The sequence below is a fragment of the Octopus sinensis genome, linkage group LG20 (assembly GCF_006345805.1).
Source record: "Octopus sinensis linkage group LG20, ASM634580v1, whole genome shotgun sequence".
Classification (NCBI taxonomy): Eukaryota; Metazoa; Mollusca; class Cephalopoda; order Octopoda; family Octopodidae; genus Octopus; species Octopus sinensis.
In genome coordinates, this window is record NC_043016.1 from 12,706,946 (window position 1) to 12,722,171 (window position 15,226).

At 38.2% G+C, this 15,226-nt stretch overlaps 1 protein-coding gene and 1 long non-coding RNA gene across 2 annotated transcripts in view; one reads left to right on the top strand and one right to left on the bottom strand.

Annotated features, from left to right (window-relative positions):
- Positions 1-2,032: 2,032 nt before the first annotated feature.
- LOC118767244 lies at positions 2,033-2,522 on the bottom strand. Its single transcript, XR_005003143.1, has 3 exons — positions 2,511-2,522; positions 2,231-2,235; positions 2,033-2,166 (listed from the first exon to the last, which is right to left on the bottom strand). It is a non-coding gene; the product is annotated as an uncharacterized LOC118767244 (long non-coding RNA).
- A 3,053-nt stretch (positions 2,523-5,575) lies between these two features.
- Positions 5,576-15,226, top strand: part of LOC115222588 (malate dehydrogenase, cytoplasmic) — a 31,597-nt gene continuing 21,946 nt past the window's right edge. The window contains exon 1 of the mRNA XM_029792875.2: positions 5,576-5,741. Within this exon, the coding sequence (XP_029648735.1) occupies positions 5,739-5,741 (3 nt within the window). The 5' untranslated portion in view covers positions 5,576-5,738. The remainder of the gene's footprint in view (positions 5,742-15,226) is intronic.

Sequence of the window (15,226 nt, forward strand, 5' to 3'; positions counted from 1 at the left end):
TAGAAATGTGGATTTGGTTTCGAATCTCGGCTTAGCTATACTGTAGTTCACTACAAGATCTAATTAATTGTCTGTCTGTCATTGCTATTTACTACAATATAAAACAAAAATAATCGCCCACGACAAGGTTCAACGGAATCTACTGAAGCAAGCCAGTACGCTCACGGCTTTACCTCGGGCGATGGCTCACCTGACAACGATGACAAAAACTTCGCCGTTAGTGGCCCAATTCTGATAGATAATAAGTTTTCCTGTTATAGGACACAAATTTAAAAAAGTAACAACAAAACTATGTCGGGGAACAAAGCTATGTATTTTATACAATACCCCGAGCATTTTCATAGTTTTCCCAACAATCTAAAGAGCATAAGAAAAAATATTAACTTTTTGTCGCTTCTCGGTATGTCATCAGAATAAATGCACTTTGTCTTATTTAACTACATGTAATTTTCAGATAGTTATTAACTTCTGAAATGCAGAGATACGATTCTACAATACATAAATGTCTTGTCCATCTGTCTGCTTGTCTTCTGCTGATGAATTGTCATTGAAGCTTTGCGAGGGGTCGAGAGTAACGGATCCCCAAAGCAGTCAAGTTCAGCAGCACCACGCCGCAGTTTCTGCAATTTTTTATGGAAACAACCATTTATTGTTGTTGTCATTGAGTTAGTGAATAAAAATACGTTTCTTGGGCTGCGTGAAGAAGTAAATAAACAACTCCTGCGAACATTTAATAGAAGAATTTATTGCTGGACATAAAGACAAATTGCATTAGCCATTCACAAATTAGCAACAATTTCAGACTGAGAGAGAAGGAAAAGCTTTGCCGCGTGAAAAGAAGTAACTTATGAGATTGTGTGAATGTTTAGTTCAGTCTGTCCTAGAACCTGGAGATGTCCGTGCAACTGTCCGGAACTAATTGATAGCAAGAATGAGGGCACATTTCGCTCAACTCCCTCAACATTCTGTCTGGCAAGCAGTGAGACGTGCGAGCTCATTAATTACTGAACGAAAGTGAAATAAACACCAGATAATCTTAGCCCCATGTAGAAACTACAGGAGGGAAAAACTTCCTCCCGCCCCAAATCCCCATTTTCGCGCAAATTATTGTTTTTTTAAAATTTTTTTGCCAAAACCCCACGTTTTCAGATACGGAGATTCCGGAAAATTGCCAAAAATCGGTATTTTGAAATTTTTTGCACCTTCCCTTACTCCCCATCAATTTCTTCATTTTTCACTTTTTCCGTAAACCTAACCGTAAAACCCTAACCCAAACCATAAAACCCTAACCCTAACCCTAAAACCCCAACCCGAACTCTAACCCTAAATTTTGGAAATTTTTTCAGAATCATAATATCCGTATTATGATATCTGCATATTTAAAAAAAAAAAATTTCTGAAAAAAGTTTAAAATGAAGAGCGTGTGTGTGTGTGTGGTGGGGGGGTAATTTCAAAATGCCAATTTTTTTTTGCAGATTCGTATTCTCCGTAGACGAAAACGGGGGTTTGTGTAGGACAAAAAAGAAATAAATAAGAAAAAAAGGGGTGTTTTTGGGGGAGGTACAAAGCGTTTCATCGATCAAGTCTTCGTATTTGGTTTTCTTCAGCCGGTGAGAAATGCCAAATTTGTCCTTCCAGAATACTGTGAGTTCAATCACAATGATTGTTTTTGCACTCCTGGATAGCAGAGGCTACAGTACGGACACCATATGGCGACAGAGATTGGTTTGAGATTGGAAAAGGCACTCGGCAAAGTTGCATCCTGTCACCAGCAGCCTTCAACATGTACGTTGAAAAGGTCATGAGGAATACAGGCCTGGAGGATAGCAGCATTGGGGTGAGGATTGGAGGAAGAAATATTAATAACCTTCGCTATGCAGATGATTCAACCCTGCTGGCAGAAAATAATAAGGATCTAGAGAATCTTATCCTGCTGGTCAAGAAAGAGAGTGAGAAATTTGGGCTGTACCTCAATGTCAAGAAAACGAAGATCATGTCAACAGCAGCCACAACAAACATCAGCATCAAGATCGTTAATGAAGAGATCGAAGTGGTTGATGATTTCATCTTCATTGGCTCCAAAATAAATCGAGATGGTGACTGCACTCCAGAAATAAGGCGGTGGATAGTACTAGGCAAAGAGGCAACGGTCAGCATGAGCAGGGTCTGCTACCAAATGCAGATTGGTGAATGCAATCGTCTTCCTAATAGCAACATATGGATGCGAGACCTGGACTCTAAAGAAAGCTGACCAGAAGAGAATTAATGCATTCGAGCTTTGGTGTTGGAGAAGATTTTTACGGATTCCATGGACAGCGAGGCTCACCAATCAAGTTCTGAACCAGATCAAGCCGAAACTGTCGCTAGAAGCTAGGATCACCAAGCATAGATTGATATAGATACGGCCCATTTACAAGCTACTAGGTTGTTATAATTAGTACTCATTTCGGTCAACATACAGTTTGAGACCCGTTAACGGAAAAAAAATCCACCTCACTTGGTGTAAAAACAGTGTAGAAAGAAAACAAATATAAAAATAAAATTGCGCAAACGAACGGGGGAGGGGCGGAGAGGAGTTTCGGAAAATTCACAAGATCTGATTTTCCCTTTGTGACTTTCAGGAAAATAGATATATAGGCACAGGAGTGGCTGTGTGGTAAGTAGCTTGCTTACCAACCACATGGTTCCGGGTTCAGTCCCACTGTGTGGTACCTTGGGCAAGTGTCTTCTACTATAACCTTGGGCCGACTGAAGCCTTGTGAGTGGATTTGGTAAATGGAAACTGAAAGAAGCCCGTCGTATATATGTATGTATGCGTGTGTATATGTTTGTGTCTATGTTTATTCCCACCCCAACATCGCTTGACAACCGATGCTGGTGTGTTTACGTCCCCGTAACTTAGCGGTTCGGCAAAAGAGACCGATAGAATAAGTACTAGGCTTACAAAGAATAAGTCCTGGGCTCGACTAAAGGCGGTACTCCAGCATGGCCGCAGTCAATATGACTGAAACATGTAAAAGAGTAGTGAAATCTTATAGAAATACTGTTCAAATGGCACAAATTACAATTTTTAAGATATTTCTGGGGAAAATTTTTTCCCGAAGAGGTTTCCAAAAGTACTCTCCCCACGCCCACATTCGTTTAGTCAAACTTTTTTCATATTCTTTTACATCTAGTAGGCTGGGTTTCTTTTTGTTTTCGTTAACGGGTCTCAAACTGTATATTGACCCTAATTTCTGTCGGAGTTCACACGATCCGTTTTCTTCCCCTCATAACTTTCAGGATCTAGCTTAGCGCCAGGTCACCAAAACGGAAAAAAAAACTCTATTGTAACGGGTGTAAAAAATAATGTATAGAAAACGAATATGAGAAAAAAAAATTACGCAAATGAATGGGGGGAGGCAGGCAAGTTATCCTTTCCTCTCTCGAATCGTTACCGTCAAATAATTACCAACCAAGACGTAGGTGTATACATGTGTGTTTGCGCAAATTTTTATTTTCATATTCGTTTTCTTTCCGTTACACCAATTAGACTGGTTTCTTTTCGTTTTGGTGACCGAGCGCTAAACTAGATCCTGAAAGTTATGAGGAGGAGCGGGGGGGGGTGTCGGACCGTGTGAACTTTCCGACAGTCCTCTCCCCACCCCTTCGGAAAAGCATTTCCCCACAAATTTGTTTATAATCGCAATCTAAGCTGCTTGAAATGTGTTTCTGTAAAATTTTATTCAAAGATATCCATTTTCCTGAAAGTTATGAGGAAAAAACCGGATCTTGTGAATTTTCCGAAAGTCTCCACCCCCCGTTAGTTTGTGCAGTTTTTTTCATATTCGTTTTTTACACATTTTTATTTACACCTATTAGACTTTTTTTTTTTCGTTTTGGTGACCGGGCGCTAAACAAGATCCTGAAAGTTATAAAGGAAAAAAACCGGATCTATGTTGTTTGAAAGGTGTTTCTGCAAAACCTCAACGAAAGATATCCATTTTCCTGAAAGTTACGAGGGAAAAAAACGGATCGTGAGAATTTTCCGAGTCTTCTCCCCATCCCTTCGGGGAAAAAAATTTCCCCAGAAATTTCTTTATAATAGTAATTTGTGTCATTTGAACGGTATTTCTATAAAATTTCATGAATATATATCCATTTTCCTGAAAGTTAAAAGGGGAAAATCGAATCCTGCGAATTTTCCAAAAGTACTCTCCCCACCCCCACATTCATTTTTTTTTTCTCTCTTTTTCTTTTTTACTTGTTTCAGTCATTTGACTGCGGCCAAGCTGGAGCACTGCCTTTAATCGAGCAACTCGACCCCGGGACTTATTCTTTGTAAGCCCAGTACTTATTCCATCGGTCTCTTTTTGCCGAACCGCTAAGTAACGGGGCCGTAAACACACCAGCATCGGTTGTGAAGCAATACTAGGGGGACAAACACAGACACACAAACACACATATATATACATATATCCGACAGGCTTCTTTCAGTTTCCGTCTACCAAATCCACTCACAAGGCTTTGGTCGGCCCGAGGCTATAGCAGAAGACACTTGCCCAAGATGCCACGCAGTGGGACTGAACCCGGAACCATGTGGTTGGTAATCAAACTACTTACCACAGAGCCACTCCTGCGCCTATAGTCAAACTTTTTTTCATATTCTTTTACACCTAGAAGGCTGGGTTTCTTTTTGTTTTCGTTAACGGGTCTCAAACTGTATATTGACCCCCATTTCTTCAAATATAATTTTCCTCTCATTTTTAAGTTCTTCTAGTTCTCTTTCTTCTCTCAAACATTTCAAAAGTTCTGACCGTGTTCTTTCTAAATCTTGAATCTTCGTTTTCATCTCAGCTTTTAACTTTTACATATTTTTCTTTTTGCTCTCTTATGCATTCTAAAACTATAGAATGTTTTGTTTTCCCAAATTTTGAAAATCGATTTCCATATCATCTTTTAGCTTTTTAGATATTTCTTTCTTCACTTTTATTCTAGAAGGGTTGAACGTGTTCTTTGCAAATCTAAATAAATAATTTTCTCCTCTCCATATTGTAGGTCTATGCGTTTCCTATGTCTTAAGATTTTTTAACATGTTCTCTTCCACTTTGCCAAATGTCTATAGGACCCCGATAAGACATCTTCGTCTGTGTCTAAAACTGCAACAACTACCACAGAAATTCCTATTTCTTTACTACCCATAAGGGGCTAAAACTACCACAGAAATTCCGTTAATGGAAAAAAACCCCGTTACTTTTATACATAAAAATATGAAAATACACACACACACACATCTATCTATCTATCTATCTGTCTGTCTGTCTGACTATCTATCTATCTATCTATCTATCTATCTATCTATCTATCTATCTATCTATCTATCTATCTATCTATCTATCTGTCTGTCTCACTCTGTCTCTCTGTCTATCTATGAAAGAGGGAGATAGAGCGCATGAGTGTAAGTAAAGGAAGAAAAGAAAGCGAAAGAAGAGGAGGTGAGAGAGAGATAGATTAATAGAGCTGTTTTGTATTAGACCGTTCCTCACGCACTCCTCTTGAAGAAAGAAGGGGAGGAGAGAGATAGACAGAGAGAGAGAGAGAGAGAGTTCTTCTCTATTAGTTTATTATTCCTCACGCTCTCCTCTTGCTGCTGCTGCTGCTTTTGTGTTTTGTTCAACCCGACGTTCACTCAGTGCTGTCCTTAAAGCAAACTTCGGCGTTGTTGGTTCAAATTAAGCTTCTCAACACCTCAAGCAATCATGGTAAGTATTTTCTGTGCATATATATATATATGTGTCTACATTTACACACACAACACATCACATATATATGTGTTGTGTGTGTAAAAAAAAATATATATAGATGTATATATATAATATATATTTATATATATATATACCCTCACTTAGGTGATCGTGTTTTACTAGTGTAATCGCATCGAAGTATCTTACCATATCTACACCCACCTCTCGTTAATTATATTGCAGTATTGCTTTACATTCAATATATGCTTTGATCACAGTCGCTTTCGTATTGTTACAATTATATGTGGGGTTGTTTTTGAATAACAAATTGCAACCGCTACTCTGGTATATTTATGCTTCTCTAGTTTGACCTTCACTGTATGTTACATTCAAAGTATATATATATATATTATACATGATGGCATTTTTAATATTAAACCAACTTGTGTTTCGCTTTCTAGTTTTTTATTCACCTAAAAAAAAAAAATGTGTTGGTTCCATATCCATATTTTCATAGTTTATAGTATATATATATTATATATCATCGTCCTTGTAAATTGTGAGCAATCGTTCATTATGTTAGACACATCTTCAAGAAGATTCACATCGTTTCGCTTAATTTTCGGTATTTTCTCTTGTAGTAAACTGTTTATGTCGAGGCATTTTTACTTTTAAACCCCAACGCCTCTCAGAAGGGCTTTTGACCCTTCAACCCCATTAAGATATGTTCGTTTTGTACAACACTATCCGATGTATCTTTACAGTTTTTTTTAGATCACCGGGTGTGATTTGAGAGATTTAGCTGTTATTTCTAAAATATTAAGTGACCATGTCAATACTCCCTCACTGGCGTGTGACATAAGCATTCTTTTGATATAATTCTGTGAGACTGGAAGGAATAATGATGGGTTGACATACTACCCCAACTTTGTTTCTTTTATAACTTCATAATGCATGTTTTTAAATGGCATTTTGCAGAATTACGTTTTTGAGAGAGTAGAAGACAATTATGTTAAAATTAAAGCAGAAGGATTCTTTAAAGGAGTTTCCTAAGGTTTTTCTTCTCGGGCTCCGACCTAGTTGCCACCAAATTTCCTGGTATTAGAATTTTTCACTACTTATATATATATATAAGTAACACAAGGACACTGAGATAGTGTCTAAAGTCCTTCTGGTGATATATATATATATAAGATTTATGCATTAGAAACAGCATTATGAAATCTACTCTTAAAAGATGTGTCTCTGCAAAATGTCATGTATAAAATATGTAGTTTTAACGATATTTACGAAGAAACAAAGACGAGAAGAGGGAGGAATGATTCGAAACTCATTCAAAAAAAGTAGAAAAAAATCTTTAATGTTATCAACATAATCGTAATGTGCACTTTCCAAGTGTATTGTAGAATTTCACTAAAAATTATGCATTTTCCAGAAAGTTATTAGGAAACAGCACGGTTGAGGAAACCAAGATATGGTTATATTAACTGTAAATTTGTGATTATTTAATTATTTTCACTGTTTATAGTACGACACTAAAGATAATTGAAATAATTTAAAACACCTGTTTTACTTTTCTATAGTTTAATTAGGCTGTATAGATGTTGAAAGTTCAAGTAACTAGGATTAGGGCAATGTTCGAATTTGTCCCAACTCTTTTCTGTTATTGAAGTTTTTGGTGTGTTGGCAATAAATAAATATGAAAAGCCGTTAAGCTAATAACCTTGACCTCTATGTAAACTTGAAGGGCGGAAACAGGAGACGGACGAAGTGGCGGTACCCTACAAGTTGTTGCTTAGTGTGTGATATATATGTTACTGCATATTGAATAGTGTATTTTCGGCTGATTTTCATTAATAATAAAAGTATGACTTAGATTTTTAAGTTGTAAGCTACGTGGTCTATCGCTCCTATCCCTTAGAATGAATACAGTGATATTATCACTGTATCCATGGATTAAACAAAATATAAAAAGATGGTATATAACGATCAAATTAGCGTTAACAATCTGGGATCCATTGAAGCGGTTGTTATATTTCAAAAATATTGTCACCCTGAAATTTGAAGAAAGAAAAGATTTCGTAATTATTGTCCTTGGATAGATTTTGGTAATTAATGTGAATTGCGAAACAGGCGGTTTATGAAGCGTTTGGGAACGTGGGTAAGAATAGGAGTTAGCAATAACTTTTACTTAATTTGGAAGTTTTGGGGGAGATGCAAAAATTCGATCTTAGCCAAATAACTGTAGTTTAAGGCAGGTGATTTAAGTCCATTCACTTTATCCATTTAGTTTGTATGTATTTTTGTAAGCGTCATTAGTTACAGGCTTACATCGGACCAATCGTTGCCTTACAACAATATCTGATGGTGTGGTGCCACAGGGGTGTGTGTATGCGGCTAGGGTGGAACAAATAGCGCATAGGTACCAATCACTGTTTTTACTGGATTTCTCGCTCGTGGAAAGATTAATAACATCTTCAGTGATTTTTGCAAACATGCAACGAAGTTGTAGTGATATATATAACATCTAACGCAATTAAATTTTGAGTTATTCGACTCGGCAGCGTGAGTAGTTAGATAACTTCAAATTTGCCAGATGTGATATTCAAATGATCAGGCGAGAGAGCTATGTAATAAGAAGTTTGCTTGGGCAAGTGTCTTAATATTGCTCCGAGCCTTGGGTGGATTTGGTACCCGGGAACTCAAAGAAGCCCATCTATATTCCCGGGCCGACCAAATCCATGTGAGTGTATTTGGTAGACGGAAACTGAAAGAATATTTTCGCAGTTGTGCGTGTGTTTGCGTATTTGCTAATCCTCCACCACCGCTCGACAACCGGTATTGGTTTGTTTACATCCCTGTAGCAGCGGTTCGGCGAAAAGGGACCGAGAATAAGTATCAAGCTTTAAGATATGTCAAAACCTACTAGTCGGTGTCCCAGCACGGTTACAGTCCAATGACTAAAAGAAGTCAAAGATAAGACACGTGTTACGTCATTTCAAATTTCTTTCATTGTATTGGGACGAGACAGAATGAGTGGGAGTTACTGCAATTTTGATTTCTTACAAAATTCACTACCGTACAAAAAACTATACCAACTAAGCAAAAGACCTTCTCTAAATGCATTAAAAACACCATAACATATTCAGAACCCTATTTCAGAAAATCATCACGGTTCTCTATGAGAATTAAAAGACAAATTTACTCATTTCGCTCTATCCTCTTTTACAAATCGTGTATTGACGGTTAAGTGGCTTCAACGTGTCACTTTCTAATCAGTAAACACGGAGATAGGAGAATCAATAATGAGATATTCACACGTACAATATCTAGTCATTCGGGTATACCATCTTCGGATGGCTGCTCAGACTGGGCAAGAAAGTTGGTATTCGATCGTCTAGTGCAGTAGTTCCCAACTGTGGCCCGCAAAGGTAGTAGTACTGGGGTGAACTAAATTCAAAATTTCGCATAAGGATAAGCATATTAAAAGGGGTCCGTGGGAAAACTCATTTCAATAAAAGGGGTCATTGGTAGTGAAAAGGTTCGGAACAACTGGTCTAGTGCACAGAAAGATTTTTCTTCCCATCACCTTCGATATTTCAGACATTTTAATGCTATCAAAGGAAGATGGTCGGAGGGCAAAAGTAAAGAATACGCACACCACCCGTTTTCGGCGGTTGTGCAAATCATTTCATTACTTTCGAAACTAGTTGTACGAGCATCCTCAGACGGGAACCTGACCCGAATACTTGCAGCAAAGTGAGACTTTTCTAAAGGTACCCGGTACTAGTAGCGCAAACCGGGACCAATCTACGATACTAGTACCAAGGTACCCAAGGACGAGGTCGTTGGTTGTATTATATGGGGTGATTGGTTAAGTGTGATTTTGATATAGCTTGGTTGCTATTTCTGTTAAGTCGATCGACCGCGAGGTTGCCCTGCAAGTGCAATTCAGCGTGTCACTGTTTCTAATGGGTAGGGCGATACTAATTATGAAAAGCGTACAAGCCAGTTACCTCGCACCCCTCCACCTCAGAAGAAAAGTAAAATAGCAACCTTGGCCCATGCTCTTGCATAATAACATTGTATAAATAGACTGTTTTAAGGGAGGTAACTTGGAGATACAACTAAATGTAATCGTTTGATCTGCTAGAAATAACAGCCAAATCTCATTCAACAGCTTTAAGAAGCCGACCAACACCATAGATAATATCCTCTACATCCATAGTCATATCCGCTCCCCCTCCAAAAAAAAAAATCTGTAAGGCCATGGCTGAAATGCTTTACATATATAAGCCCTCTTGTTCTTAGCTGATTTAGAATTAACAAACTATCGCAGTCTACATCAGCAGTTTGCAACCGAGGTCCACATAAGATTTTGTTAAACTTCAAATGCAATAAATCTAGAATACACAGAATATTTTAACAATTTTTTCTTTATACAACTTCTATTAATATTTAATCGAACGGCTAAGAGGGTCCATCCGAGTTAAAATAGGAATCAATGGGCTCCATAAGTAAAAACAAAAAGAAAAGGTTGAGAGACACTGTTCTACTCGATCGCTCGACTTGCTGGAAATAAGTCAAATTGCCCTCAAATCTTAAAGGATACAGTGGACAATGTAATCCTTGTTAAGGATCGCGAAGGCTAATTAATGTATTTGATCAGATATGACATGGTGCTAGATAATAAAAATAAATTTTAAAATTATTTGAAAGCTCTTTCGATTTAGTCGTCAAAAGAGAAAAAGCATGTTAAGAGTATAAAAGTTATATTCAGCAAACGGATAAGTGTCCTTCTTCAAATATAATTTTTGGCTGTTACTTCAGTCAGTTGTTTCTCTATTACATGTTTTAACCAAGGCGGCGAGCTGGCAGAATCGTTAGCACGTCGGGCGAAACGCCGAAGCGGTATTTCGTCTGCCGTTACGTTGTGAGTTCAATTTCCGCTGAGGTCGACTTTGCCTTTCATCCTTTCAGGGTCGATAAATTAAGTACCAGTTACGCACTGGGGTCGATATAATCGACTTAATCCGTCTGTCTGTCCTTGTTTGTCTACTCTGTGTTTAGCCCTTTGTGGGTAGTAAAGAAATAAGTATTTCGTCTGTCTTTATGTCTTTCATCCTTTTGGAGTCGATAAATTAAATACCAGTTGCTTACTGGGGTCGATCTAATCGACTGGCCCCCTCCCCCAAAATTTTGGGCCTTGTGTCTAGAGTACGAAAGATTATATATTTAAACCCTTTTGTTATCATATTTCTGTTGAGATGTACTGTGTTTCTTTCAATTAATTTTAAATATAAAAAAGAATTTAGTAAAATAACTTGTCATTCAGCTAATGTTGGGAAAATAAATTGTGACTAAGGTTTGGTGGAAGATTTTAATTCAGAACTTTTGATAACAAGACGTTTGTACTACAGAGCCAGAGGTAGTTTCAGGAAATTTATTGTATGTTCCACCTACATAATATTTCTATGTGTTGATTTTCAATATGTTCCTATAAACTGTATTGGTCTGACTTGTATTTCTTTTGATCAGTGTGTAGACTTTTTGCAAGTTTTTTTTTTTAACCTATAGGTGAATTGAATCTATTAAAAAATTATGATAGTTTGTTTGCAAAATTCTTGATGTGAACTTGTGCTGAAATGGATTTTGTTGTGTCTCAGTAGGGTCATTATGCTAGTAATAAACACATGCATCAGTTACAAAAACCACAAGGCAATGTTTCGTTTATGGTCTTGATCTTGACAATTTTTCTAGCTGATTGTTCAGCAATTTCCAGAGAGAATTTTTATTTATTAGCTCTGCCTTGGGTTTGGTTGAAGAGCAAAGTGTCTGTCTTCAGTCCTTTCAACCTCATCCACCATACTACCTCTTTTGCTATAGCCACCAGACAGAGGAAAACTGTCTTCCCTTTCCAGTTAAAAGAAGGTGGTGGGAGGTGATCTTCATGATGGACTTGGCTGATAACTGGATCTGTCCTACACATGTCAACAGCTGTTCAATAAAGCTCCATAAGTTAGCAATGTTTGGACACTGGACAAGTGCTTACAGAACAGTTTCATTGCCCTTGATCCATCTGACTGCACTTACATACCTGCAGAGCTTGTCTCAAACTGGCAGAGTTCCCCAGTAACACTGCCAGGCCAGGGATTTCTGAAAATCATCTATAGACCTTGTTTCAAATTTCCTCTGGAAAAGACTTGTTAATTGATCCCTCCCGGTGCCCAGAGTTTTCCCCAAGGATATCATCACTCTTGTCTGTCACTAATCCACTATAGAACTCCAATGTGGAGCTTCCACTGACTGTATTGTCTAACTGGCAGAGAGCTGTGAGCGCTTGCCGACACCCCAGATACCAAGTACACCTTCTCAGTCTACACTTGATCCAGGACTGTAATTTTGTCAATGAGATGAGCTGCTGAAAATCCTGTCTGACAAACAGTGAACACACCTGCTCACCACCAAGGAAGCACTGGAGATGTTGCAGCCTCAGTGCATGTCTGAATGCTCAGTCACCTGCTCAGTGACTGCTAACAGCAGATGGATCGGCTGATGAGCAGAACACATCCCTTCCACAGAAAGTGAATGAGCAAGCACTCCAGTTTGATCAACCATGAAGCAGGGTGGGGGATGGTGGTCAGGCAGTAGTAGACGACTAAAGCAATGTATGCATTCACCACCTCTGCCCATTTCTGGTTGAGACGGGCCATCCTTCCCATCACCCCCTCCTCAGTTTTTGTTCACCTGGAGGACTGGATCAAACCAGACCCTGGACAACTTAATCCTTTTACCATGGACATGTCTCTCCAGGTGCCAAATTGTGGGCCCACCAACTACAGATTAATCTTTGTTTCTGTCACTGTTTTGTACTCCCTTACGTTAGTGCCGATCACCTTGATTTCCAAGATATCCAACACTATTATGGTGATGTCCACATAAGCCTACACAAACCTGCTGTATCCTAGTTCATGTGAGATGCTCCTTGAAACAATCAACTTCTGTAGCAATGACTCCATAGCCAGCGCATACAGAAGGGGTGAGAGTGGGCATCCTTGATGGAGTGAGTATGTGATGCTAAATGATTCCGATAAGTGGCCATTTATCTTGACCCCTATACGGATGTCGCTGTACATTGCAGTGATCCAGCATCTGAAAATCAGACTGAAACTGGCTGCTGCAAGGACAGCCTCCAAGTATTGGTGGTTGACCCAATCAAAAGCTTGATCAGGGCCCCGGGCCCTGCCCATGCCAGGTTTCTTACTGACCCTCTCAATAAATGCAGCGTGTGAGGTGTAGATCGTTGTGGATAAACCTGTTTGGGATGGTGCATATCTGTTTTGTCACTGACCCAGTAATCTTGATCCGTGGTGCACAACTTTATTTTCTTGAGGGTTGATGTGTAAAGTAAGATGAGGTTAACTAATGTAAGACTTCAAAGATTTCTTTGTATATCTAGCTTCTAGTATTGATTATTTCTCATGTACGAGATTTTTGTTACAACTACTGAACTGTAGAAATGCTTCTGATGCAGCAGAAATACTTATTTGGCAATGCCACCACTGCTGCTGGACAATTTTTGTCGGCTGCTGATAAATTTCTCTGTTTTTTAACGCTATATGTCAAGAAAATATGAATACTGTAAGCTTTCAGCGATGTGTCTGCTTTAAGTATTATACTCAGATTACTATTTTGAATACTGCTTTTGTCGTTCATAACGAATATAACAATGTCCTTGTTAATGTATATTTGTTTTGTCTTTTTTAATTTTTCCTTATATTATTTTCTATGATCACCTGTTTTATTTGAATCTATTCTCTAATTCATTTTTCTATTATTATATTTTGTGAATGAGTAATGGGTGTTGAGTGGTGGGAAAATCATGTATGTCTGTATGTTGTGTTTGTGTGTGTATGTATAGTGTGTGTGTCTAGTGTTACGATCAAGCAAATTCTTAGGTATAAAAAAAAAGGGGTGAACTTCCGAACGCAACAAACAAAATTGTAAAATCAGTGAATTAACAACGTTCAAGGATGAAATTGTAACAAAAACGTAATTTTATATAAGTCAATTAAAAGATATATTTGATAATTTAGCGATCCATTTGCAAATAAATAAATAAATATCCAAAGAATTTAATGTCCAGTTTTTTGATTGTTCAAAGATATGTTGTAAACGGTCCGATCGATCCGTGTCCAGCTCTCTCTCTCTTTTTTTTTCTCTCTCTCTCTCTTTTCTATCAACGCCAATCCGTTAAAAAGAGAACAGTTGCCTAGGCAACAGTTGTCTAGGCAACGTCATTTCAACTGTCATCGCAAAACGCATTTTGAAACTTCAGTCAGAAAACATTCCAAGTTATCTCCCTTCGTTATATTTTCTCATTACTTGCACTCATTATACACAACACTAGCAAATTACTATTCCTTTTCTTTTGAGCACTCCATCTTACTTTCGCAATAATGTTTCTTTTCCAGAGAATTGGGTTAACAATGTACAATGTCTCAATTATCCTGTTGAATCTCATAGAAGCTGCATTTCGTGTCTGTTTTATTGCCTTTGTTGCTTTTATAGCTTAAGATGTCATGTTTTTGTGACTTGAAGTCCTTCAGTGTAGAATATCTGTTTCATGAAAGTTTTAATGATGCTCTTTGTCATATTACCAGTCTGACCTTGGCTTGTTTGCCATTGTACAGTTTATTGCTCAACTTTTAGGAAATCTCTTTGAATCAAATTTTAACAGTAATATTGGCTTTGCTTTTATGATACCAATAAATTCCATATATACACTATCATTTTTGTATTCATGGCAAACTAGTAGAATCATTAGCACACTAGAGAAAATGCTTCGTGCTATTTCTTCCGGCCCTTTACATTCTGAGTTCAAACCTTGCTGAAGTTGACTTTGCCTTTCGGAGGTCAGTAAAATAAAGTACTAGTCAAGTACTGAGGATTGATGGTATCAATCTGTCCCCTGCCCCTAAAATTGGTGGCCTTGAACCCTGCAACAGACCATATCTCTTTCATGGGGCTGTCTTGATCTTTGGTTGCCTATATGCTTTGGAAACTGGATAGGTAGTCTTATGAGTCTCAGGGCTCAAGAAAAAATATAAATATGGCCTCATGGAGGCAAAGTGGCTGAGTTCCTTTTGAGCACTGAGCCTCACAAAGGCAAAGTGGCTGAGGTCCTTTTGAGCATTGGGCCTCATGGAGGCAATGACTAAGACCTTTTGTATTATGTTGTGCTTGAGAAGAAGACCCATCAAGCAGAGCAAAATCGCAGTCGTAGCAGATATTAGTGTCACTGGAGTGGTTGGCATTAGGAAGGGCATCTAGCCATAGAAAACCTTGCCAAATTAGACTGGAGTCTGGTGCAACCTCCCAGCTTACCAGCCTTGGTCAAACCATCCAACACATGCCAGCATGAACAATAGATGTTAAATGACGATGATGATGTATTCTGATTAAGTTAGGCAAATGGATGCTTTCACCTGCTGCTGAGACAG